The sequence below is a fragment of the Motacilla alba genome, chromosome 3 (assembly GCF_015832195.1).
Source record: "Motacilla alba alba isolate MOTALB_02 chromosome 3, Motacilla_alba_V1.0_pri, whole genome shotgun sequence".
Lineage (NCBI taxonomy): Eukaryota > Metazoa > Chordata > Aves > Passeriformes > Motacillidae > Motacilla > Motacilla alba.
The window spans coordinates 24,114,115-24,140,718 of NC_052018.1; the positions used below are offsets into that span (position 1 = coordinate 24,114,115).

At 42.1% G+C, this 26,604-nt stretch overlaps 1 protein-coding gene across 3 annotated transcripts in view; it reads right to left on the minus strand.

Moving 5' to 3' along the window:
• The window catches only part of GCLC (glutamate-cysteine ligase catalytic subunit), a 36,974-nt gene extending 10,677 nt beyond the window's left edge, over positions 1-26,297 (minus strand). Inside the window, exons 1-8 of one of the 3 annotated variants that reach the window (XM_038130500.1) lie at positions 25,515-26,297; positions 11,392-11,504; positions 10,437-10,619; positions 7,751-7,891; positions 6,958-7,016; positions 6,735-6,871; positions 1,349-1,423; positions 335-451 (exon numbers count right to left, since the gene is read on the minus strand). In XM_038130500.1, the coding sequence (XP_037986428.1) occupies positions 335-451; positions 1,349-1,423; positions 6,735-6,871; positions 6,958-7,016; positions 7,751-7,891; positions 10,437-10,619; positions 11,392-11,504; positions 25,515-25,664 (975 nt within the window). In that variant the 5' untranslated portion in view covers positions 25,665-26,297. The remainder of the gene's footprint in view (positions 1-334; positions 452-1,348; positions 1,424-6,734; positions 6,872-6,957; positions 7,017-7,750; positions 7,892-10,436; positions 10,620-11,391; positions 11,505-25,514) is intronic. The other 2 variants (XM_038130498.1, XM_038130499.1) reach the window with 2 other exon arrangements.
• Between the last annotated feature and the right edge of the window lie 307 nt (positions 26,298-26,604).

Genomic DNA, 26,604 nt, shown 5'->3' on the forward strand with positions numbered 1-26,604 from the left:
AGTTCTAGTTTATACTACTCAGCAGCACCCACTATTTAATCTAGTGCAATTTTTGCCTTTTGGGCTCAAGCATAAATTAGAAAGTTTCATCACTGAGGCTCTTTTCAGCCAGCTGTGGAAGACTGGGATTCCATACCTAATTAAAAATATGTGTTTGTTAACACAAACTGGCCAACCAAGGCGAGTGTTTACACCATCTCTCCTGTATTTACCACAAAGACCATCACATTCCCTCATTAGGGATTCTGATGAGCACAAGCAGAATTTGATACTAAAGGAGATTCAACTTTTTTGCCCAAAACCCCCCAGACACTTACTAGGTGCCATGACTTACCTCCAGCCCTCGCTCCTCGCGCGTTCGATCATCCACGGAAGCCGAGATCACTCCCCAGCGACAGTCAATGTCAGACACGTAGCCTCTGTAGAATGGAGACGCAGCACTCAACGCCATCTAAAATGGAACAGCCTGACATCAAAACAAAGGACAGGCCAAGCAACCAAAAGCAAAATACAACCCCACCAGAAAGGGATCCAGAAGGAGCTGAAGAAGTATATATATTTCAGTTTAACATCCAGCCAAAGCATGAATAACCAGAAATATCTCAACTGCTGCCTCCTGAAAAATGCCTGGGTCAAGGGTTAGCATTCCTGAAGAGGCTTCTGATACTCTCCAAATGTTTCACCTCTACAGATTAGCATTTAAGGAATGCAAAAATGACACTGGCAGAAGCACTTTTGAGACAAATCAGCAAGTATTCTGCTTGCTCACTTCCGAAGTTCACCTGACAATCATTTTATTTTGTTTATTTTTGTTTGGCCAAGCACCTTAGTAACACAGCTGGAACATACCTCACTCAGGGCAGGATCTACTCGACATTCAGACCAGACACTTTAGTTTCATAACTCCTGTTATAAACAGTTGTTTATGACAACATGCTTATAAAACGGACAGATTTAAACAACTTAAGCTGAAATCCTCTGTAGCACCAGAGGGTATTCAACACCAGTTGAAAAATTAAAAAATGTTTTAAGGAGCAAGCTTGTCTTGCTTTCATGAAATCTGCCCAAATCAATTTCTAAAATTATTCAACAAGTCTCACGCATGTGGGAGTGAGAGCAGAGGGGAAGAAATTGACACAAGGGCCAAGAAGGAACAGATATTATCTGTTTTATGGTGTCATTTGCACATTAAATAGGTAACACGCCTCACATGGCAACCTAATCTTCTCCCAGAGCACCCAATACATGAGCTTGCAATTTGGGTATTATTTTTTTAATATATTTCTGCAATTTTAATATAGTTTCTGCTACTAAGGAAGAGTTCATCTGACAGATGTCCATGACTTACCACAATGGGACAAATCGTAGCTAGCTGATCATAGAGATACCTTGCTTCGGAAATGCTGCAAGCCTGAAATGTTACCTGTTGGAAGATGTACAGTTGCTATCAAATTTCTATCATCATACAACAAGCACAGTCTTCCAAGATTTAAAATCAAGTATATAATGAAATTTTTCAAACACTAAATATTTTAGGGTTTTTTGGTTGGTTTTGTATGGGTTTTCCCCTAAGTCTTTGACACATTTCTGCCCCACCTATCAGTAGCATTTATATTACAAGCTTCTTTCCACACCATTTCCATGTTCATTAAAAGATTTCAGACCATAATGCTTCTATGGTGAGGCTGAATATACATACACTTGCCAGAATCAAAGAAAACTGAGTTAACATCTAGAATATACATGGGTGAGTAATGCACCTTCAGGAAGTAAGCCAGGAACCTACTTACTTAGAACAACAGTCAGACACTATTGTAGATTTAACATTTGTTTTATGTGACGCTAATCCTGTTTAAAAGAACATTTCAAGATGCCTTTGATCCTGAAAAACTGTGGGGGAAAAAAGAGTATCCCTGTGTCTACTGTAACTTCCATTTTAAAAAAAGTCCATCTTTTTCTGTATTGGAGGCTAGAACCCAGCAAAAAAATAGAAAAGAAATATTATTTGCAGAAGGCATTAATGCTTTGGAAGCCCTACCACAGATAGGCCACTGGGATAGGCAACTCCTTTGTAATGTTTTTGTGAAATTTACTCAGAGCAGCATCAAACAAAAGACACATTTCTAGTAGCAGACCTTACCCTCTAGACTTTGTAAACCAACACTTTATGAATTTAAAAAATGCCCAGAGTGATCAGTCTCAAAACTCCCTTTGTCTTAGCAGTTTATCTATTCAGAGATCAGAAGAAAACTTAGATGGGAATGTATGCCTGTACCACTATCATAACATTATACAAGAGGCTTCAGCTCTAAATCAACACCTCTGCTTGCTGTCCTGAAGATTTCCACTTGTACAGACTTTCCTTTTACAAGGATAGTAATTAGAATGACCCACAAAACACAAATTTTCTTCTCAACCTGCCACTAAACCAAACTGCACCTCAAGTAAGGACTAAAAAACAACCCAACCAACAAATCCCTCCAAAACTCCTGAGTTCACTGGTGCCTTCAGCGATGGATTTTTTGGGGGGTGTTGATGATGGTGATATAGGGGAAATATGGGATTTGTGTTTGTCTTTTTAAATCTTCATCCAATATTCATTGAAACACCGCAAATTAGAAAACAGCTGTGCTGTGGAGAAAATATTCCTTCGGTGTCTATCCTCCAAGTGGCTTGCTTTGTTTTTTCACCAAAAAACCAACCAACCAACCAAAAACCCAGGTGGTTAAAAGACAAGATTAAGTAATTATCTTGCAGAAAAGCAGCTAAGTATGATTCTGCATCATTAATTTTCAACATCCAGCACTAGGGAGCCAGCCTTGAAGTGGGGGTGGGTTGACAGGACACTTACACTCTTTCCCCAGACAATATTTGCCTCCCCTTTCCTTTTATGTTTATTCCAAACCACATTAAATCTGAGATTCAACATGGTTTCTAGGCAAATGTCCCATTAGAGAGGAAAAGGGCATGGCTGCCCTGCCTTCTCCAGAAGGGCTACAAGCTCTGCCAGTGGAGGCCATCCAAGCCCAAGCTCATCAGGACATTATTTTTACCTCTGGAAATGCATCAAACCAAGTTGCAGCTTAGTGTGCAGTAGAAAAAAAAGGAATATAAACCAAACCAACAAGACCACCCCCCTGCCCCAAACCAGAAAGGAAGTATATATACTACAAACTACCTTACAAAAATAGGTGGGCAATACATGTTTTCTTCTAGTCAGTTATCAGGAATTATCAGTTGATACAGAAGCAGCTGCCAGCCTTTTCATTCTCCCTTTAATGGTAACAGGACTACCAAATTTGAATTTGGCCACTTATTACCAGAATGTAATAATAAAATGTAGCAGTATGCAATAGTAAAATATTGCTTCTTTAATAATGTTTTTAAAGTTCATACAGTGAGTGAATAAGGTTGGATTTCTTTTATTGGTCTTAAGTATGAGAGATGGTATAAAACAAACCATGGCAAACTAACATCTTGTAAAACCACACAGTATTATGTATACTTTACTATCTCATCAGATTCACCCTAATTTGCCCTAGTGACAAGAAACCATATGTAGCACCTGCCAAGAACTTTTATTTATACAGCTTTTGTAGTTTCTCAAAGGGAATGCTTTTTATGAGGTTTTCTGTCCTTGCTATGAAACAAGAAGAGCCCAGAGAATTTCCTTTAATCCTACAGAGAGTTAACACTAGCCTCTTCCTAGCTCTGCTTCCAAGAGAGTGCCAGCAACAGGCACATTTTATCAAGAGTCAAATACACCACGATTACCTCAGGTGTTAGTGCCCAGCATCAGAGAAACATTTAAAGCAAACAGAAAATGAAAAGGATTAAAGCACTCTTAACATTCAGCACCTGGATTTCAAGGGAAGATACTGTAAAACAGGAATATTTCAGGCAAATGACTAAAAAACACAGAAAGTGAGCATGTTCAAATGACAGAAAACAGAATCAAAAACATCTTCCAGCACACAGTCAGAGAACATGGATTTGGTAGATTTGTGGTACAAGCAGTGAGAAGACAACTCCTTAGCAGATAGCTAAAAATACTTAAGAATGAGAAACTTTATATAGGAGTTGATGATGTTTGTAAATGAAATAAAATTGTACAAAAGGAGAAAGTTACTTATTTTTAAAACTATTCCCACAACCTCTTGCCACTCTCTGCTTTTTCTGCTCTAAGGGTGCAGAAGAAGGAAAACACCCAAATGAGTAACTAAAAAACCTCTCCCATTCCTACAAGACAGCTCAGTTTCCACCTCCACAGTGTCCTTTGGTCATGCCTAAAAGATGACCGGAGTGGAGGATGACCTTTCACACTCAAAAAGTGCTGGAGTTTCAGGAGCAGGTGCTCAATGAAATGTGGCTTGACCAGTTTAGGAAACACTCTCAGCAAATCAACCAATTATGTTTGAATATTAGCAGAAAAAAACTCCATAAAGCAAGAGAATAAACCTGATGTACTGGACTGACCCTGGCTGGATGCCAGATATCCACCAAAGCCATTTAATCACTCCCCTCTTTTGCTGGACAGGGAAGAGAAAACATAACAGAAGGCTTAAGGATCAAGGTAAGGCCAGGGAGAGAACACAGAATCAATTAGATTGGAGAAGAGCTGCTCCTCACAGGACTTGTGCTCCAGACCCTTCACCAGCTCCATTGCCCTTCCCTGGACTCACTCCAGCCCCTCAGTGTCTTTCTCACAGTGAGGGGCCCAGAACTGACCCAGCACTGGAGGTGTGGCCTCAGCAGTGCTGAGTGCAGGGGGACAATCACTGCCCTGGTCCTGATGGCCACACTATTGCTGATCCAGGCCAGGATGCCACCGGCCTTCCTGTCCACCTGGCCACACAGTGACTCATGATCAGCTGGATGTCAACCAGCACCCCCAGGTCCTCTTCCATCAGGCAGTTTTCCAGCAACTCTGTCCCCACAGCCTGCAACTCTGCATGGGCTTGTGGTGGCTAAAGTGCAGGATCCAGCACTTTGTCTTACTGAACCACCTACAACTGGCCTTGTCCCACTGATCCAGCCTGTCCAGGTCCCTCTGCAGAGCCTTCCTACCCTCCAGCACACCAACTTGGTGTGGTGGAGATCACTCACCAGTTACTGTCACAGAAAAAACAGGCCTAACTTGGGGAAATTAACTGAATTTATAACAAGTCAAATCAGAGTACAACAATCAGAAATATAAACTAGATCTTAAAATTCACTTCACTCCCAAATTCTCTACTTTATCCCCTCCCAGCAGTGCAAGAGAATGAGGAATGAGGGCTGTTGTCAGTTCGCCACACGTTGTCTCTGCTGCTCCTTCCCCCTCAGCGGGAGGACTCCTCACACTCTTGCTTCAGTGTGGGGTGCTTTCCCTGGGACAGTCCTCCAATGAACATGTTCACTGCTCCAACATGAGTCTTCGTCCTGGCATCCGCTGGGATTATTACTTTTGTTCCTAGCGGCTGGGTACAGTTCTGTGTTTTAGATTCAGTGTGGGAATAATGTTGATAACACAGGGATGTTTTAGTTCTTGCTGAGCAGGGCTTATTATAAATGAAGGACTTCTCAGTTTCCCATGCTCTGCCAGTGAGCAGCTGCACAATAAGCCAAGAGGGAGCACAGCTGGGACCTGAATTGGCCAAAGGGATATCCCATACCATATGGCATCATGCTCAACACAGAAAATGGGGGCATTGGCTGGGAGGGGCCAACTGCTGCTTGGGGACAGGCTGAGCATTTGTCAGCAGGTTGTGAGTAACTGTTCTGCTGAGCATCATTTTCTTCTCAAGTTTTATTCCCCCCCCCCTCTTATTTTCATTACCATTGTTATTATTTTTTATTTTATTTCAATTATTAATCTGTTTTTATCTCAACCCACAAGTCTCACCTTTTTCTCATTTGCCCCCTCGTCCCACCAGGGCTAAGGGGGTGTATGTGTGTATGAGGGAGCAATGGCACAGTACTTAGTTGCTGTCTGGGTTTAAATCACAACAGCCCTTCTCATGGACTACACTTAATTAACTGCTCCAGCATGGGTCCCTCCCACAGGGTTCAGTCTTTCAGGAACTGAGTGCTCCAGCACAGGTACTCCATGGGGTGACAGGTCCTGCCTCTTCATGCATCCACCTGTTTTGGTGTGGGGTCCTCCAGAGGCTGCAGGTGGATCTCTGCTCCAATGCCAACCTCCTGCCTTTCCATGATCTTCACTGCAGGCTCCAGGGGAATCTCAACTCTGTCACCTTGAACACCTCCTCCCCCTGCTTCTTCACCGATCTTGGTGCCTGCAGAGCTGTTCCTCTTACATATTCTCATTTCCATCTTTACCTGCAGTGTCATTGCACAGTTTTCCTCCTCCTTTTTGCTGTATGTACCTCAGAGGTGCTACCACTGTCACTGGTGGGCTCAGCCTTGGCCAATGGTGGGTCTGTCTTGGAGCCAGCTGGCATTGGTTCTCTTGGACATGGGAGAAGCTTCCTTCTCATGGGAGAAGCACCTTCTCACAGCAGCCACCCCTGCAGGCCCTCTGCTAGCAAAACCTGGCTACAAAACCCCAACATACTTGGATTTGAAGACTAGAATACTAGACATACCACTTGTTCTTTCATCTCCCTTTTTGCTATACTGATGTACAATGCATCAGTTGAAGAAAGTGAAGGTAGACATAAGACAAGTCTTGAAAAGGGAAGTGTTGAGAGAAGACAATGTGTAGCAACATCTTAAAAGCAGAGGCACTTTACCTGGAGGCAGCAGTTTCCCATTCCAAAACCCATAGCATCCATATATATGTAGTCTGGCTTAGCTGCCTTTGCTGCTTCTCCATCATCATTAGGAAATGTTTCAATGAAAGGTGATGGCGTGTTCTTATCTTTAAATACTGCATGGAAAATACAGGCACTCAGTAACTCAGAGCACGAGACTAAACAATTACTTTGAACAAGAACAAAGACTGAATTTACTTACTTGGTACATTTATCGCAACCTTCTCTCCTCTTCGGTGTCGAATGTTTCTGGTCAGCGTACTACAACAAAAGAAAAAGTTTTTTGAATTATATGAAATTTTCTCTTAATGCAAATATTTTTGCAGCTACTTTCTAAACAATTTTTAGGGTTTCAGAATGTCAACTTTCTATTTATTTTGAGCATTCTCCTTCAGGATGCTTCTCTTCCTAGTTTTAAGACAAACTGTAAAAGACACAACACTGAATTTGTCTTCAGTAAAGTCAGTCTTATTTTGATGGACTTCACAGTACTATACTAACAAAACAGTAAAAGGCTACAGACCTGAAGAATATAAGGCCAAGTTAAAAAGCATGCTTAGTTTTAAAAGAGAATGATTTTCACTGGCCAGAACCTCACTTTACAGTGAGAAGTACATCATCCATTTCAGAGTAACTAGGGCAAGCTACTGGGTTCAGAGATGTCAGTGTGACATACCTAGAGCTGGATTAACTGTGATGGAAGCATTTACACATAGGATTTCAAACCGGAAACAATTTTGCAGTAGCAAAATCAACATTTTTTGCCCTGTAACAGTGTGAACTATTATATAAAAGTTCCTTTAACTTAACAATTAATTTTCTTACAATATCTTGAAAAGAAAATACATGTCATCACAATCACTTCTGTCCAAGTCCTTCTGATATCTGCAGCGACCAGCTACAGTGCTCTCTAATGTAAAGAATTTGCAGATATGTCTATGATATTTAGGTAGAGATAAAATATTTGATTTCTCAAATTTTCCAAATATTCTTACCTAAATCTAGGATGTTTATTGATGGCTTCATCTGGAAAAAAGAGCGATTTTGAAGCTCCTCCTTCTACTGGTGTTGGCATACAATCCGGCAGTGTAAACCCAGGACAGCCTAACCTATGTAACACAACAATGAGATCCAAGCTGTAATGAAAACAGACTGTGATTTTAGAATGGTCAGATGATCAGAGATTAGAATTCTAGTAGACAGCCAGCCAACAACCACCTTCCACAGTAGTTAACACAGCCTTTTTTTTAAAGAAACCCCACTACTCTACCATTAGACAGCAAACAAGGACATTTTCAGTGGCTGAAGCAGCAAACTTCAGTACTATGTGGGGTACATACACATTTCAGTGTGTTAATGCTTGTTATTCATACTGACATGCAGCTGCATTCCATGCTTCAAAGTTTATCCTGGGGATACAGGTTGGCTACCAAAGAAAGTTATCCAGCCCTACTCTTCACCATCTACCCCTTTTAAAATATATGCTTAACCAACTCTGTAAGAATTAGAGGTAGTTTAAAGAGGTACACATATCCTAAGTCTTATAACGCTTCTAGAACTCTGAAAGCCCCTATGAGATGAAAGTCATAAGCAAAGAAAAATTGCAGCTATTAGGTGTAAAATGCTAGGAGATATGCAAGCTAATCAGAATATACCCCTCCCCTTTGGGAAACTCCATTTAAGTTTCAGAGTCACCTGAAACAAGAATAAGCTCTCAGTACAGCTGAGACAAAGGAACATTTGACAAGGTTGAGGTAAAGTAGCAGATTAGTTTCTTCATGTTGCACAGTGAAAAGGGCAAAGATTGTGTTGAAAGGCTCTAGTATTTGGATAGTTTAAAAAAGTTAGCTGATAAAATTACAAACAAACTACTCAAAATATCAGGAAACACACTTCTGAGAATATTATTTATGTTCAATATTGTTTCTTCTTCCTTGTTTCAGTTGTCCTACAACTTGTAAAGCCTGCTTCATCACTAATCTAAGTGCTACATTGTAAACTGCATCCCTCCAGTCCTCAAGAAAGAAAACAACTTTCTGGCCCAGCAGTCGTGGCTCACAAATTTAGGAACTTGGGACACTTATTTAGTATTTAAGCTATAATTTTTTAATATTTAAGCATTTTCAAATACTTTACTTTTAACTGAATTATTTTGATTTGAATAAGCTTACTTCTTTACCTTTCTTCTGTCAGCACTCTAACAAGTTTTTTTGTCTTTTCAAATGCAGAGATTTTATTATATACATGTGTACATGCCCAGATGTACACAGGCATAGGTACATGTGATTGTAGAGACAATGTGGCAAAAAACTTCAACCCTATGAAACCTCAGAAATACAGGTTAGCAAAACTCCAATCAAACCAACAAGGACTTGAATGGGAAGATAGCAAAAGGCAGAAATAATAACTAAATTAGGCTAGGCTAGGGAGAGCAATCTCTGAGGGATGAAAGTATGTTTGGAATGACCCGTAAGTCTCAAACAAACTACATTTTATTACTTACTGGCTTTCACTGAAGTCCAATGTACTGCTCCTACAGTGATGTAAAAAGTATTCATCTGTATCTACAAAGGAATTAACAACTCCTCCCCCACAAGACTGGGTCCAAAACATTTGTATGTAAAACTTATCAAATGACATAATAAACCTGTAAGACTGCAGGGGAAGAAAACAGAGTTCTCTAATACACTGACAACTACTTAACCACTGGACTTTAAATAAACTCTTATTACATCTAGTGTAACTAATAAAGTGAAAATAAATTTTGTCAAAGAGTGTTCTTAAAACAGCATTTGTAGGGCATTATGCAGATATTTTGGCACCACTGCTTCGAAGGCATATTTTCTATTGTTTCTCCTCTCAGCAAGATTTTTGGGCTATTGCATTCTGTATTACACAAGAAACTAGCCAGTAAGGCCAGCTGCTTCTCTTCTACTGCAGAGCAACTTTTATATCATTATAAGCCTAACTATCTCCATTCACTTCACTGACCAGGCCAGTTAGAACGAATGTAATAAATCTCTGCCTAGAATTATATTTCAAAGGAATGTCACAAAATTTCTCCTAGATAATGAAGTTCATTCTAAATTTAATTTCTTCAAGAACTCCTTTACAACAATAAAAAGGATGAAATCTATCCTTTGTAATGGTATCATTAACCCAGGAGAGATGCTCTCCTTTCTAGATTCAGTAAGTAGAGTATTGTATAATAGAAGTGCTAAGTCCAGGTGCCCTAAACTATTAGAAACTTGCATGTACTGTAGTGAAAAAGTAGTATTAAAAATAGATCACATTGGCCATGTTTTGCAAAACTGCTACTTATAAAGAACACAGTTTGCAAAACAGATAAAGAGAAACCTTTTCTATATAATTTTCTGTATCAACTGAAGGTGGTAGACTACTCTTTACTTAGAGTTAACACTTTATGTTACAAATATTCAGCATTCTCTCCTAAAAAAATCATCACAGGTTAGAAGCAACCTAAAAACGTAAAAGATGCTTATTTGCTTGTCTTGTTGCAATAAAAATTTTAGTAAACATGACTGGAATATAAAAGCCAAAGTACTTTAATCAAATAATATTTTTCTCTATTTCATTGAACAGTTTAGCTATATGCAGTAAGGAGAAAAAGTGTATAAGGACAACAGGAAACATGGCATTACACTTCAACAACCATCTCACCTTGGAAATGATGTCACTGTGCAAACAGCCTCATTTTCTTTGAGTACAGAAGCAGCCTCTTGTCGTCTTTTCCTCATGTTGTCCTGCACAGTGTTGAATTCAGACATGGTTCCCCCATATGGGTGTCCAGGTGTTCCTTCAATCATATAACTTCCATATTCTGGTCTCCAGAGTGTTGGGTGACTATAATGAAAGAAGAGCCAGTGATGAATTATTTGTGAGAATTTCAGAAAATAATACCACTTGCAAGAAAAATCTCCTAATATTTGACAGAGGAACATAGTGTACCTTCCAATGTACCTCACCATCAGGAAGTGGTGAAAAGAAAGCAAAGTGCAGTTTGGCAGTAAATAGTGTTACTGTGTAGTACAATAAGCAGGATTTGCCTACACCAAATTGCAGTCACCCTTAGCATCTGTCTCAAGTTTTCTTGGGGTTCCAACCAGAATCAGAAAATACAGATCACTGCTGCTTTTCCACAGGAGAGGATAGGGAAAAGCTGCCCTACCACTCTTACATCTACATTTCTAGTTCTTCCAAAAATGGGAGAGTGGTCCTACAGACAACAGGCAGCCCTCACTTGCTCCTGTAGTCAAGAGATACAGAAGAAACTACACATGCACATGTACTTTATGGGACATGGATTACTGCATACACACAGACACAAAATCAGAGCAAGACAAAACAAGCACCCAAACTGCAACTTCTGTGGGCTCACCATTACATCCTCCTTTATCTCAAAGCATAATAATTGCAAAGCAAAAAGTGCATGGACTGCCTGCAAGTGTGCTCAAAATCTTTCACTTCCTGAACCCAGATTTATCTGAAAATATCAGTATCTGTGGTTTACAGTTTTACCAATAGCAGGCTCGAATGTTAAGCCAGGTTAACAAAATTTTGCACAGCATCATAACAGGAGCATAAAAAAAAAAAGAAACTGGAAACAGATACTCACTTGGGGTTTACCTTCTCCCCCTTGTCTTGCAGTGTTTGAAGAACTTCTTCACCACAGAGTAACAAACGCACTTTCTTGTTTTCATGGTCAAATTTTACCAACATATATTCCACCTTGTAAATAATAAAAACAAAACAAACAATTAAAAGTAAGTTTTTTTCAGGCACAAACACATTGGCATGCAATTTTAAGCATCAAGTGAAATAAAAAGATATGTCAAACTGAACTTTACAAAGGTTCAAAAACATTACTAACTACAAATGCAGTAAGCAGTACTGGCAAAGATGGCTGCAGCTTATTTCATCTTGAATAAAGACTTGAAATTCTTTGAAATTTCTTTCCCTTCATTTCCAACTGGAGATCCTTTACCAAAAACATCCTGAATTTGTACTTGCCTCCACATTATTTCTGGACAGAATTAAATTATAGAATTATTCAAAATTATTTTAGAATATTCAGAATTATTTCTAGAAGGAATTAAAACTCCATGCAAGCTATATGCAACCCACAAACATTTCACTGTCATCCCAACAGTCTCTGCTGCTGACGAAAAAAAACCCAAACAAACAAAAAACCCCAAAATAATTGTACAAGACATCCATTTACACCCATCACTTGTTGGAGCTCTTAAAGACTATCACTGTGTCTCATTTGCACCACAGAAAGCCCACAGCTGTTGGTGACGGCATCAGTTCTGTTATTATGACACTCCTGCTCTTGGCATAGCACAGTGGTTTTCACTCCTGCTTGATTCAGCTTTGCTGCCACATTTTCTTCTCCTCCTGCCCAGCAGCGTACCTTGTTCCCAGAACTCTCCCCGTCCCTGTTCCAAGCCACAACCCACACGAGATCCAGTAAGCCACTTGTGACAGCACTGCTGCATCCCAGCACTAGAGAATATGTTCTCCTAACAGACATTATCTGAAAGCAGCCAAACCTGGGACACCCCCACCTCAAACTTCCTGATCTCCATGCACACTTGCTGTCAAAGCTCCTGTAAAGACTTTTAGAATGCTACCCGGCTTGGCAACCTAACAACTGCTTGGACCCTCCAATACTTATGAATACACTCTCTTTGCTGGTACCTCTAGCTCAGAGGATCCTTGGCAATGTTCTGGGAAGTGCAAAAGACAAACCAGCCCCCAGCTGTGATGTGTTGCGTACCATGTCAACATGCATTACCAGGATACTGCACTGGAAATGGAAATGCATTCCTAGGGTACTGGTAATGCTTTCAGGGCTTTCAAACCCCAGCTGGACCAGTGGGGCAGTGACAGGCAGTGCCTTTTGTTGGATGTCTTGAACCACTGCCTCCAAGACTTAAAAAATCATCTAATTCAAACATCAACTTAGAGTTAAAAATTCAGATTGCAATTTCACAGCTAGAACTGTCAGAGGTGCACTGTGCTCCTCAGTTTCATTCTCCCACACTGTCTAGAGCTACATCCCTCTGTCTTTAACAAACGTGACTGCTCCAGTCCCAGGAGCTCAGACTCACATAAGATGGTCATGTTAAAGTTGCAGCATACCAACTCATGGCAATTCCTATTTTGTACAGAAGTCCGATGAAAATAAGAGAGCAGCTAACCAAAAGACGGGGAACTTGGGCCATGTTTTACAGCACACTGTGAGTAGATTTGTGGTCCTCATGGTCTTTGGTTGCTTCAGTGTCCGTAGAAGAGTTCTTGCTTACTACTGTGAAAAAAATATAACCCTTGGTTGGGATTTGTGATTAAACCACAAGCAGTATTATCCAAGAGTGTTTGTAACTCTACTGAATCTCATCAGAGACAAAATCTAGAGGGACTCATCCAGCAATTATATACATTTGCTGTATGTTTCCTAAGATAAAATTTTAATCTCCTAGAGAACAAAAAATAATGATTTCTGGTTTCTGTGCAGATCGCACTTTCTCGCATGGTATATTTTGTCAATTGTGTGTATTATGCCACAATAATCTACTTGAGATCTCTACAGATTATAGTCAACCAGAACACAGCTGATCACTGCTTTAATTATTGCCTAGCATCAGTCTCTCCAGTGTCACTTGACCTTGAATATTGGAAAGAAATAGGGACTTCCAGTTTCCCACCACATTCAACATCATCTCCTGCTCTGTAAAAGTATCATTCTCACTAGGAGCTGGCCTAATCTAGAGGGGGTCTGCGACTCCACAGGTCTGAATCATTCAGATGGACACAGAATGAGCATCAAGCTCACCACATCCCTGGCCTCACCCCACCTTGCTTGTGGGAGCGGGTAGCACAAGGGAGAGCACAGGAACTGCAGCTGCTGTCGAGAGACCCAAAGTTGCACATCTGTCCACCTTTACATGAACATGCTACTGTGATTAGCTTCCTGTCCTAGAAATCCCTCTCCAAATGTAGCTGTAATGAGCTGGTGGGAAGAACACTGTATTTCTCTACAAACCAAATTGCAAGTTTAAAAAAACACAAAAAGCCAAAAGTGTAAAGAAACACTAAGTCAAGAAGGCGAACCCCAAAAAATCAAAGTGTTTTATATTTCAAGTACAGTAGTGCATATATTGCATTTATGCATCCAGCTGTAGAAACAACTATTACTTTTGCCTCCAGAAACATTGACTAAATCTTCAAAGCTGTCTTAACACACAGATGATCTGCCATTAATTTTAATAAGAAAAGAAAAAAACTTCAGATGGCTGCCAACAGTTCCAAGTAACCCACAGAGCATCTTGACAACAGAGGCACTGACTGAATGGGCATCCTTAAAGAATGTAATTTAGGCTCATCAAAAGGTTTAGCCTACAGCTACAAAGAAAGAAACAAATTCAGAGTTCACACATTTTTACATTCAACTTCAGGTCATCATTCACAGAATTCTCACATGTTTTTTATCCACAACAAAGTTCAGAGAAATGCAGCCAAGCTGAGAGAATCAGCATGCCTGGCAAAGATTCCAGTCCAAAGGCCAAATATGAAGGGCTTCACCCAACATCCATAATTCATTATTTTGCTGAGCTTTTTAGAGTTCACTTTTCTCTATAATTTTAACTAGGCTCCTTAGCAAGAATCAAAACACACATCAGATCAAACTACTGATGCAGATGGCTGACCAGCAGCCTTGCTTAGAGCCAGCGAGGACGATGCATCCTGTCATGGCCACTTTGGACCCAAGTTTCCAGTCAGTGCGCTCATTGCGCAGCAAACCCTACACACACCTCTGTCTTCTGGCTGGCACATGCTGCAAGGCTGCTGAGGACAAGACGTGGCATCCCAGCTCCTCCCTGCAGACAGACAATGCTCTGCGCAACGTCCTTGGGTGAATCTCTCTGACCGCCCTTGCTCTGCCTGGCTCACAGAAGTTCTGTGGTACTGTACAGGCAAAGGAACAACAGTATGGCCAGCAAAGTTGCAAAGCAAAAGCTGAAAGTACAACCCCCGACCCTGTTCTGACACAGAGCAAGCCTAAACCAAATTATTGTTCACAGTTAAATGCATTAAAAAAGCAAATACAATCTTAGTTAAAGCAAATACTCAGAGTATCAGAACTACTTATGAGCCAACACAAGGAAAAACTGTTCTTTAGAGGCTTCCTTCCTCTTAATTACTGGCTTGCAATGTAAGTGCATCTACACAGTACTTCCACGCCAGCTCTGCTCCACTCCATTGCTGAATCTTCTCAAGAAACATTATGCTACATTAGCTTGCTAGCACCCAAAATACTGCTACTTCACTCACCACGACCTTTTCTCACAGTTGGCTACTAAGAAAATTTCAGGCTTTTGAAAATTCTTTGATATCGCCTCTGTAAATACAAGTGAGACCTCGAAGCCTTTCAACTGTGGAGTACCACAACCACTCTCCATTCATTAAGTCAAACAATTGTGCTGGACTTGTCTGGAGGCAAAATGAAAGATGACAGCTCTCTGGAAATGGGTAAGCATGTCTGAAATTGTTTGAATGCCTGAAGTGTTTGACCATAATTACACATATTATTTCTACATAAGCAATGCTTCTTAAAAGTGAAGGTGTATAAAAAACAACACGTTAGCGGTAGTTCTAAGGAACAAGGAGGACCGAAGTTCGAAGTTGTCACCTATGCCACAGGGTTGTCCCAAATGCGGGTTTGTTGCCCTGTGTGCACAGCCAATGTACACATCAACGCAAGGGACCTCTATTTAATCACAGAATCTTCAACATTAGAAGATACCGTAAGGATCAGCAAGTCCAATTGTCAACCCAACACCACCACCGTAGGTCCTAAATCACTAAATCATACCACTGAGCAAGACCTAGATGCCTCTTTAACATCTCCAGGGATGGTGACTTTATCACCTCCCTGCGTAACCTATCCCAATGCCTGACCACCCTAATGGTGAAACTTTTTTTCTGATGTCTACTCTGAAACATCCATGTTTCAACTTAAGGTTGACTATTTCTTTATTCTAATTTGTGAAAAGCAAGGAGCTAGGTGATAACCAACAGAAGGTTGCTAGCTCCCCTATCATCAAAGCTTTATACCATTTATACATTTTAGCAAAGAAATCACAGTTCACTGACTGCAAGTTACATAGTTCTCTTACTAATTCTACCTTCTGTTGGTTAAATGATTCTCTTGCTTCTCATGCTAATTAGTCTGCATGCTCAGTACTTCTCTTGAGTTGCTGGGTTTCTTAAGTCACCGGACCATGGAGGTGAGAATGTCTCCCTGTTGGAATTACCTTCTACCCAGTTTAACTGATCTCCACGCAGCTGCTGAGTTGGCTTTGTTAGTTTATTACTTACCTTGGGAGTTTTGCCAAATGTCCTTGTGGCCTGTAATTTCTGCTTCCTTTGTGCCCGCTATCAATAGTACATCCTTCTCCCCAAGCTTTGCTAACCTCTCTCCTTAGACCTAAGACCACTGAAGAGTGTTAAGCCCTAAACCTTAACACAGCAATTCTACCGACAAGTAAATTATCTTTCTAAGGCAGGGATAGCAACATTTCATTGTCCAAATACTTGCTTTGGCAGCGGTCTGCTTCCCAATATAAAAACCCGCCCTCTCCCACTCAATTTAACACCATCGTGCTAACTACACAGGGAACAGAACCTATCTAATAGATGGGAGCAAAGTCTCTGCTGTAGTGTTAAATGTTAAAATCCTTTTAACTTTCAAAGTATGTGCCATGAGGTACTTCTGCCTATGAAAACACTGGTAAGCACAGTGTCTGGGCCTTAGTAAGCTCAGAAGTAAGGTGCCAAGATTATATAATAGAAGAAAATAGTTTAGAAGAATGATTTGAAGAGAAGCTTCTTTTTTAAAAGAAAAGCAATGAAAAAAGCATTGCTTCATGCTTTCTGCGTGTAAAAAACAGTACCTGCATTAGCCTTGTACCACACTCCTGTCCATCCATCTCAGATGTGGATGTCCCATTCCAGAAGTGATCAAGGCCAGTTTGGATGGGGCTTTGAGCAACCTGGTGTAATGAAAGATGTCCTTGCCCAGGGCATCGAGTCTGACAAAATGATCTCCAAAGGTCCCTTACAACGCAAACCATTCTGTGATTCTAAATAAACGTTATCATAGGTAACTCACGGACCACTCTGTTTCTCAAGGACAATCTTAACGACAGCTTCTTTCTCCTTCCACTGGGTAGCTATTGCCAAACATACCTGGAACAACTGTTAGCAGTCTCCTCATATGATCCCTCCTTCAGGCCTGGAGCTTTAAGGAAAATTGAAAATTTTTCCTGAACATCCAATGAGGTCTCATGGGTATTGTTTACTGTTAACAAAAGCCACTACCAACATTTAAGTATTTTTGTGCAGTTTGTCTCATATATGCCTATGCCTATTGCCTCATGTATGCAGTAGAAAATACCCTTTTCTCTAGTTATTAAGCTCACTTATGGAAAAAAAAAGTAGTTCTTTATTCATCAGTTAATGCATCATTAAAATACCATTATCATTAAATGACAGTCTAAAGGAGAACAAAGTTTTAATAATCTGACTGTTCATTAAAGAACCTCTGCCACAAGTTTTCAGTGTTAGATGGAAAAAGCAGATTATTTTCTGTAGGTACAAATACTTCTGATGGATGTAGAACACAATACCCAAGGTGAGTTTTTTTGATGCACTTATCTTCTCACCACTGATGTGATAAAGCATGGAGCCACAGAAATGAACAGCTGGTAATGTACCCTTAATGAAAGCTTTACTATCTTACAATAAGTTTAATGCCCTCAGGAGCAAATTTCAGAGGAAAACAAGTCTGGAAGTGCCACAGAGGCTGGTTACCCTGTTTCTAGCCAGCAAGCCTCCACACTGCACACTGGCATGAGGCAAGCATTTCCACACTCATGAGATTACCATGGATGCTCTCTGCCACAGAAATAATTTCAAAAATCTACAACAGGAGAATCAAGATTAAAATGTAATTCCCAAAATGCTTAATTTTGATCAAGCAGATTGGAAGTGGCAATCCAATTTAAGAAGCACCAGCTTTTCTTTTTTTGCCAGCTTTAAACAAAACCAATTCACAGAAAGCATGTCCCAGAAACAAAACACAACTCATGTTTTACATTACATTGACAATAATGAAAAAGTTAAGAACTGCTCTGCCACATTATATATCATCATAGACAAAACAAAGAGGATGCAGAGGCTCTCATCTCAGTCAACACAGCCAGCCACAGAGAAGCACTCTTGCCTGTTCCCCCCTCATGTGACAACATCAGGGCTGCAGATTTTTTTGTGCATGACACAACGTGACTAGAGGACCTTCTGCACACACCACAAACCAGGAAGCTGGGTTATTGAAAATTAAAATTGAGAAGTTATAACCTTTTGCATGATTCTAAAGAAATAAGATGTGGTGCATTTCAGAAAGAAGTGTCAGCTTTGACTTCTGTAATATGTAACACCTGAGGCTAATATTATTAAAAAGACTAGGATCATGTTAACTTTAGATTTCTGCAGCAAAGACAACATTATTTAATCACCTGTGAAACAAAATGCTGCAAGTTTCTAATTCACCTTTTGCATCAGAAAGAAAAATGTAAAAGTAAAAAATCTGAACAACCGAACATCAACAATAAAATCTTTCTTGTACTAATCCTTCCGACTCACTGTTTCTCATACTGTTAACTAAAATAAGGCATCTGCACAGCAAGAAGAGGGAAAATAGAAATTATAATAAAAAATGTCCCATGATAAAACCACAGCAATCCACTTGATATCCACAGGAGGAAATACACTGTGAACAGAATATACAAACAGTAGGTAATTTAAACTTCTCTTATTAAAATCTGAGATTGGGAAGGAGGAAATCAATGTTTACTATGGGGGCAGGTCAATATTTATGACCAACTGCAGCTTGCTTTGCAAAAAACACTACTTAAAAAAACTCCTAAAAAACAGCCCTAAAAACCCCCAACCAACCAAAACCCCAAACCTTCCAAACTGGTTTCCACTGATTACAAATTTAAATCTTCAAAGAGCATGTCAGTATAAAGTACAATGAGTCTTGCACTGTCACATACACAGTGCATCTGGGAGTAGAGCTCTCAGGGAGGTCACTGGTGCTGCACTACAACCTTACACCATACACACACACGTCTTATCACCCAGCCACCGGAAAAGCCAAGCAGAGGGAGATGAAGCAAAATTATCAGCCATCATGGGGCTAGCACACTGTGTACATTTTGAGAGCTAGGGGGTTTAGTTTAGGTTTTCCCTGATGCCAGGATTAAAACGAGGCAGAAAAAGTAGTTTCATGGCAGTCAGTTAAAGTATCCAGGGAAGGAATAAACATGAAGACTCTTCAAGGGGACCTATCTTGCTCAAGTCAAGATTAAGGAGTTACATTTCTGTGCATTAGTGTATTCCTTTTAGAGGTTGTATACATACACACTCATGGCTGTCAAGCAGCATAAGCTGATGCACTAACATCATACCTTCAGACCTAAACCCAGAAAATGCCACTATTTGAAACAACATACAAGAGATACAAAGGAAGCACTAAGTCTATTTGCAAACAAATAATTCTACTGCCCCTTTATATATATGTCCACTTCCCCAAATAAAGCTCTGAAAGGATAAATAAGCAGACACGTGACAAATAACAAAAACATTCACGAGTGCTGCTTCCCCCCAAGCTGCCAGTGGGTGAGCAGCACATCGATTAAGACAGCTCCATTGAGATGCATCCGCACATGTCACATTTGGCAGAGGCCATCATGAGGAAGTTCTGCATTAAAAAACCAAAAATGCATTCTATTTGGGGAATTTAACTAGGGCATGGGGAGACTAAAAGCATTTGTCTTAAAATGACAAGAATGCAAAAAAAGACTTCAGGCTGCCGTTAGCTTTAATATAGGCCCAAGATGACCAAGAAAAGCTTTTAAAAATGCACTTTCTGCACACTGGTATATTGCAGCAGTTTGTACAAAGTGAGAATGTGAGATCATCATAGTACTGATGATGAATCTGTATAATGACTTGGATGAATATTTTTAAAAGATCTTACATTACTGACATTCTGGAAAATGCAACAACTATTTTTTGTGATTCCGTTTTATTTATAACATATAAAACAAAAAGCTAGTTAGAAAGTTTCAGATAAACATCAAAGAAACCCCACAACTCGCTATACAATTATCTAAGTGGTTTGGATAGACGGACAACCATCTTGCATCATGTAAAGTTTAAAGAAATTAATTTTTGTTGTCTATGTAAGTCAATGTCTATCTCAGCATCAAAGCTATCATGTGGCATCTCATTCCACAGGGCATCTAGGCTTTGTAAAATAAGAATTATCTTAAAGGACATCTGCTCTTCTGGCCCATTAGGTTAGCCAAGTTTGTTGGAAAATGAGAAATGAACACTACCTTTCTGTACACCATGATGCTCTCTCAATGTACTCATTCACCAGTTCTGGTCCTTTCTTATCTCTTTTTGAACATTTTTATGCATGTATATCTGTCTCTCACTAAGCCTCACTGGTTGACTTTTCAGCAAAGAGATGATGAAAGCTTCCTCTGTGTACATTAGGGATAGTACCTGTACTTATTTTATGCAGCTGGTGAGCTAGATTCACCATTGCTAAAAAATGCCCTACATTTTGTTCCTGATTTTAAAAGGGTGACAGGCAAACTGAAGCCTCAAACTGTGTGCATCTGAACCCAAATTAATTTCCTGAATATGCAGCAATAATTTTACCAGTCTGAAGTTCTGCAGACTGTAATGCAACATCTCCAATCGTACCATTTACTGGTTGCTACTGCCCTGGAAACACCCTAAAACATAACAGGCTAGAAACTGTAACAAGACACAAATGCAATAGCTAGTTCCCTGGAAAGAATCACTCGAGAGGAAAATACGGCTCTTTTCACAGCCTAGCCTTTCATTAAGAAAAAGGAGAAAGCTTTCAAGAGAGTCATGCATCTTCTAATCAGAAGCAACACCTTTGGGACATTCTGGTAAGAAACCTCTGGCCTCTCATAGCTCCTGAGAAGGGCTGCTTTGCTTCTTGCATGAGGAAGTGCCGATTAGCACATGTTCATTTTAGTTCTCATTTAACTTATTTACAAGGTATAATTCAAAAACTAAAAGATAAGGAGAGGAATTAATTGAGTCTACAGAAGAAAGATCAAAAGAAGTTTAAAAAGGACTGAGAAAGAGGTAAAAGGAAGGAAAGAAAACATGGAACTAAAACCAAACCTGAATTAACTCAGTAAGACTTCAATTTGCAAGCAGTGCAGTGGCACATTTTTCATTCTGCCTCATATACAGCATTATCAAATCTTTATTTAAAGGCCTCAAAATTTCACTTCAAGTTTCCATTACGAAAACAACTTTTAAAAAGCTGAAGATGCTTATTGTGTGCTGGGTCCGTACACTCATGGGAACAAGACTCATACACAACACAAGTGTCATTATGTCCAATTTCACTAAACAAGGCTGAGCAAGTCAGACTCCTACTTCATTCACCTGTACTTTAAAATTGTCATGTTTTGCCCATGCTTGCTTTCCAAATCCCTTCCTTCTGAGATCTTCTGGCACATCTTTCTCAAAATTTTCTTATGCTGAAACAGCTCCTCATCAGTCTTTACAGACTGTGGAAGACAAGTCTTACATGCACATATGAATACACATGTTTTCATAGTAGTTTGGTGTGAAATGCTGTGACTCTACACTTGTGTCCCTGCTCAGCACAAAACAGCAGCAGTGAGCCCTGCCAAGGGCCAGCCATTCCACTTGCCTGATCCGAGTCTCCGCATTAAGCTCCAAAGGGAAATTTAAGCAACATCCGTCAGTTAGAGGAATGCAATCAGCAGACAAGAGGTGCTGAACAGCACAGGAGACTAATAATACACTGGCACAGAAGGGAGCTTTTTGGGACAAAAGCTGGGAAGCAGCAGAATAGGTTAGCATCTGCCAAGCTGCACAAACTAATTGTTTCAGATAATATCTGTTAACTGGTTAACTGTACTGGAGTTCTGAAAATGGAGTACTGAAAAGGTTTTTGATTCTGCTGCACAAAAATAAAAAAAAATAAACAACGATCACAATGTTGCAACGACGTCAAGCATACATTACTGGATGGAAGAGGAAGATGAGAACACAAGGAGATTGTATTTGTTAGCATGACAGGGTCTCACCAGCAGATGTAATTGCTGCCCAAACTTTGAGAGCATTAAGGCAAGGATAGTAAGGCGGAGTTTGATGAGGGATAATGAGACAGTTCACTGTTTTGTATTCTCCACAGTCAGGAGAAGTCAAGCATAAACAGGGAGGTCAACTGTCAGTTTTAAATGAGGTAAAAGGATGATTAAGAGGCAGAAGACCTTTACCTGCAAATGCAAATTTAAAGAGACCTTTAGAAAGCTTTTTTTAGAGCAAGTCTTACTCTGTTATGTATTAGGTAGGCTTTTGTTTTTTACCATTGCAAAGGCTTCATGGTTGCGGAAAATGGAGTAAAAAAGAACTTACTCCAAAACAGACAACAGTTCTTAGTTCTATTAACACTGCAAGCAATAAAAGAGCTGACTTTTCCAAAGGTAGCAGAACCAGTGTTTTGGCCTTTACAGCTCTTTACTCAGGAGAGGATGGGAGCACTAGGGAATGCTACCTTGCAATGTAAGCTGCGATGCTGTCACTCCCTTCAAAACAGATGCCACCATCATGCTCTGTCAGCACTTAGCCTTAACACTTCTGTCTGACACCCAAGAAACAGTACATGACATTTCCCCACAGTTTCATTCCCTTGGAACCCCAAAGAATGGTGTCTGTAGGAGGTTACAAGCACCCCAAGGGACCCCCACAGCTCTGCAATGAGTCTCACAACACACATGAGAAGTGGGAGTCCTAATGAAAACAGAACCAAAGCAAAGGCTGGTATCTACACTCATGAGCAAACACAGTATTTCCTTTTCACAATGGCATCACCTAGATCGGGGACAACCTTTCAGGTATGCACACATACACCCTGAAAGACAAACTCAGTATGTGCTGCAGAAGTCAAGTCTTTTCTCATAAACATTCCTTAAAAAAATTTACAAGACACGTTTTTCACTAAACACGGTCACAGAAACACAAAAGTAATTTTGTTTATTCTGATTTTATCTCTACCACTACATGAGTGCTATCATCTTCATTCTTGATTTCAATCTTCAAGAAGTTTTTAAAACAATTAAACACCCTCAGGCTATGACTTTATACATGAAGGTCAAAGCGCAAACAAGACTTTTTATTAAAACTGTCCAATTAGTCAGTTGATTCATCTAAGATGCATATAAATGTGGCGCCACTTTCTAACAACGAGGTATCTGAGAGGAAAAATGGAACATAAATGTACTGCCCTCCGCATTAGCCTATCTACAGCACAGCTCCAGTAAGCTACAGACCGAGGTATAGTTTTGTGTTTGCACAAGAGCAGACTGGCTACAAGTACCTGGTCCATTAACACACTCCTAAATGCTATGTTACATAAAAATATATAACTGCATAACACAGCAGAACAAAGCTGACACACCTGAGTTTATTAGTATTTGCTAAAATGAAGAGGTAGACAGTGAACCAGGTTACCTGACTTCTCAGAATGCCCACAGACAATTCTAATACAGCTCTCAGCTCCTTATCAAAATTATGTCTGCAATGATAGTGCCCTTAAAATCCTGCCTCTTGCTACACTGAGGCATGGTAGAAGAGAACTGTGAATCTCCTTTGACATTATGCTCCACTATTTATCGAGCATAAACACTTTGCTCAGAAGGGTCCCCAGGCCAAAGGAAGAATGAGGCTCCCAGAGTCCAGTCTCACATGCATGTAAGATTACCAAGTGATCAGCTGCAGGTGCTGCAGGGGCCGGTTGTACTCAACCCCTTCCTCCACACACTCCTGGTACTTTCCTCACATTAAGCAGAGCTTGTTGGGCCTACCTGTGAAAGAGCTGAAGCTCTGCTGAGAAAACCAACCACCCTAAAAAAACTGAAGGGAAGAAGAGATTTCTCCAGGGTCAACTTTTTGAACTCAGCTGGCCAGTAACAACACAAGGCAGGCAGCAGAAATAGGAGCCTGGAATACGGGGAGGGAAGCTGAACCAGCTTGCTAGTAGATCAGCCTTAGCTATCTTGTGAAATCTCACTCTGAGAAAGCAAGGACAACTAAAATCTAACACCCATTGAAAAACGAGTACCATCTCTTAAAGATTAATGAGAAAACCCTCGAGCTAAGTCTCAGAGCAACAGGAAAACTGTCTATATTCCTGGACTCAAGACTGTGAGGCTCTTTTGTCAGTGTAACTTTAGTCATACAAGACACGCGGGAACACAAATGTCAGACAAGGATAGATAAAAGTATTTTTAACTTTCTGAGTCCACACTACTCTAGCTGCAAAACTCTGTGCTGTAGACTACACATACTTCCATTGAACAGATTTTAGAAGCCAAGCCCCCCACTCACTCATGGAAGCAACTTCTGTGCACTGATGCTTGCCCTCCTCTTACGTGAATTATAAAAGGGGTTCATTTAAAGAACTGACTTTAAGAGAGAAGTTCTCTCAGAGTGCACACGGTGAGCAGCATTCTCCTCTGGCAAAGGGCATCTGTGAACAGCTGCTATTACCTGAATGAAGTTTTCTCACAAATGTCTTTGCCGTTAAGAAAGCAAACTGCACATGAGACAGAGGTGCAATGGCCAAGTCCCCACATTGCTTGTATCCTACTCTGCTCTTCCAACTTCCTTGCAGCTGCATCTGGAACACCTTCAAGTGACCAATGCTGGACTTCACCAACACCACGGACAAGGACAGTTTCTAGTACAGCACATGTGAAGCTGCTCCCTGTCTCCTGGGGAACTGATGAACAGAGGAAGCAGCCTTTGCTCCTTGCAGAGTGCTGTTAGGCTGTGGCACAGATGAGTGCAAGTTTACAAGGCAACACACCCAAGACCAGTGACTAAAGTTACGGTCCTCGGGCACAAAGAACCTGTAACAAAGTTCAAGCCGTGACCCGAGCGATCATCCTAAACCTGGTTGAGAAGGCAGGCTGGCGCGTACCAAACGCCCGGGAAACTCCGGGATAAAGCAGGGGTCGGCAGGTCCCCTTCACGCAGGGATACAGGAGGAACGCGGGGCGCGGTGAGAGGGCTGCCACTGCAGAGCCGCCAGCCCACCCCCGCTCCTGCTCCCCTCACTTTCCTCCCAAAAACTGAGTCTGTGTCCGAGCAGGCACTAGCTTGGACTCGAGGCACAGACACGCTTTACTCAGACTCATCGAGAGAGCATAAACAAACTCCGGAGAAGGAGCGAGTGCTGCCGAGCATCACCGCGCCGGGAATACACCTCCCGAGGGGCTGCCCGGGCAACCGAGCGGTGCCGGGCGGAAACGCCGAAAGTTGTTCCAGCGTTTCGGAGGCGCGGGTGTCAGCGGGGCAGCCGTGCTGCGCAACGAGCTGCGGCGGGCGCGTGTGTGCGCGAGGTAAACAAAGCCCCACCGGGCAGCCCGCAACGTCCCCCGCCGCCGAGCGACCGCGGCCGAGCGGCCGGGCCCGCTCCGGGCAGCACGGCCCGACCCGCGCCGCGCCCGAACGGCACCTGCGCCCGCGACACGGGGCGGCGGAGGCCGCGGCGGAGGCCGTGCTCGCAGGGGTCTCACCCACCTCGTCGCCCCACTTGAGCACGTCCTTGTGGCGGTCGCGCAGGGCGCGGTAGATGTGGAGGAACTGGAGGATGCCGTGCCGCCGCACGTGCTCCGCGTACCGCCGCGTCTCCTCCCAGCTCAGCGGCGAGCCCTGCGACAGCAGCCCCATGCCGGCTGGCAGGGAGGGAGGGAGGGAGGCAGGGAGGGAGGCCGAGGAAGCGAGCGGAACCGGAGCGGAGCGAGTACAACCGTGCCTGGTGCGCTCGGTCCGCGGGTGCGCTCGGCGCCGCGGCGGCGGGACCGAGCCCGGCGCCGCACGTGACGGCGGCCGCGCGTCAGGGCCGTGACTCAGCACTTTCCGCCGGCAGGCGCCGCCCCCGCCGCGCCGAGAGCGGGGTGAGCGCGGCCTGGCGGCCCCGGGGCGCTCTCGGCGCGGAGCCGCCGGGCAACGAGCGAGGGAGCGAGCCGGGGGAGGCAGAGCCCGTCGCCGGCAGCAACCCTGAGCGCCGCTACTCCGAGCGCCCGGCCCTCGCCCCGGACACAGGGGAGGACGCGCCGCTCGCTTGCACCAGGCGACATGGCGGCGGGAGGCTGTCCCCCGGCGGGACGGGGCACGTCGGGTCCTGGGGGAAAGGGACCCTTGTGGGCCTGAGAGTGCCAAAATAAAGGTCCTGACTGAAAGGCCCCAAAGCGCGGACAGTGTGCGAACGCTCCTGTGTATTTTACAGATCAGAGCACAGTGGGAAAACGTGATGCGCGGAGTGGGTGAGGTCCAGAGAGGTCGCCCTTCGTCCCCCGTGGGTTCTCCTCTGCGTCTCTCTGGCTGCGGAACCCATATCTTGTGGTGTCAAGCCCAGCTCGTGAAGATGTTGAAAATGAGTTTGTTATCTGGGGGTTGTTCTGGAGGGAATTGCAACAGCATCGTGTCAGGAGAGAGGATGCGGGGGCGTGTGAAAGCGTGTGTTTTACAGTCCGTAAAAAGTAGAAGGAAGGCCTATTAGTGTGAAGTCTTTACTAAATGAAGAGACCAAAGGCTGAACGTTAACATGAAGGGAAAGTTTCTCACTGCTGAGAAGCAGAAATTCATTACTCCTGGACCCTCATTGTTC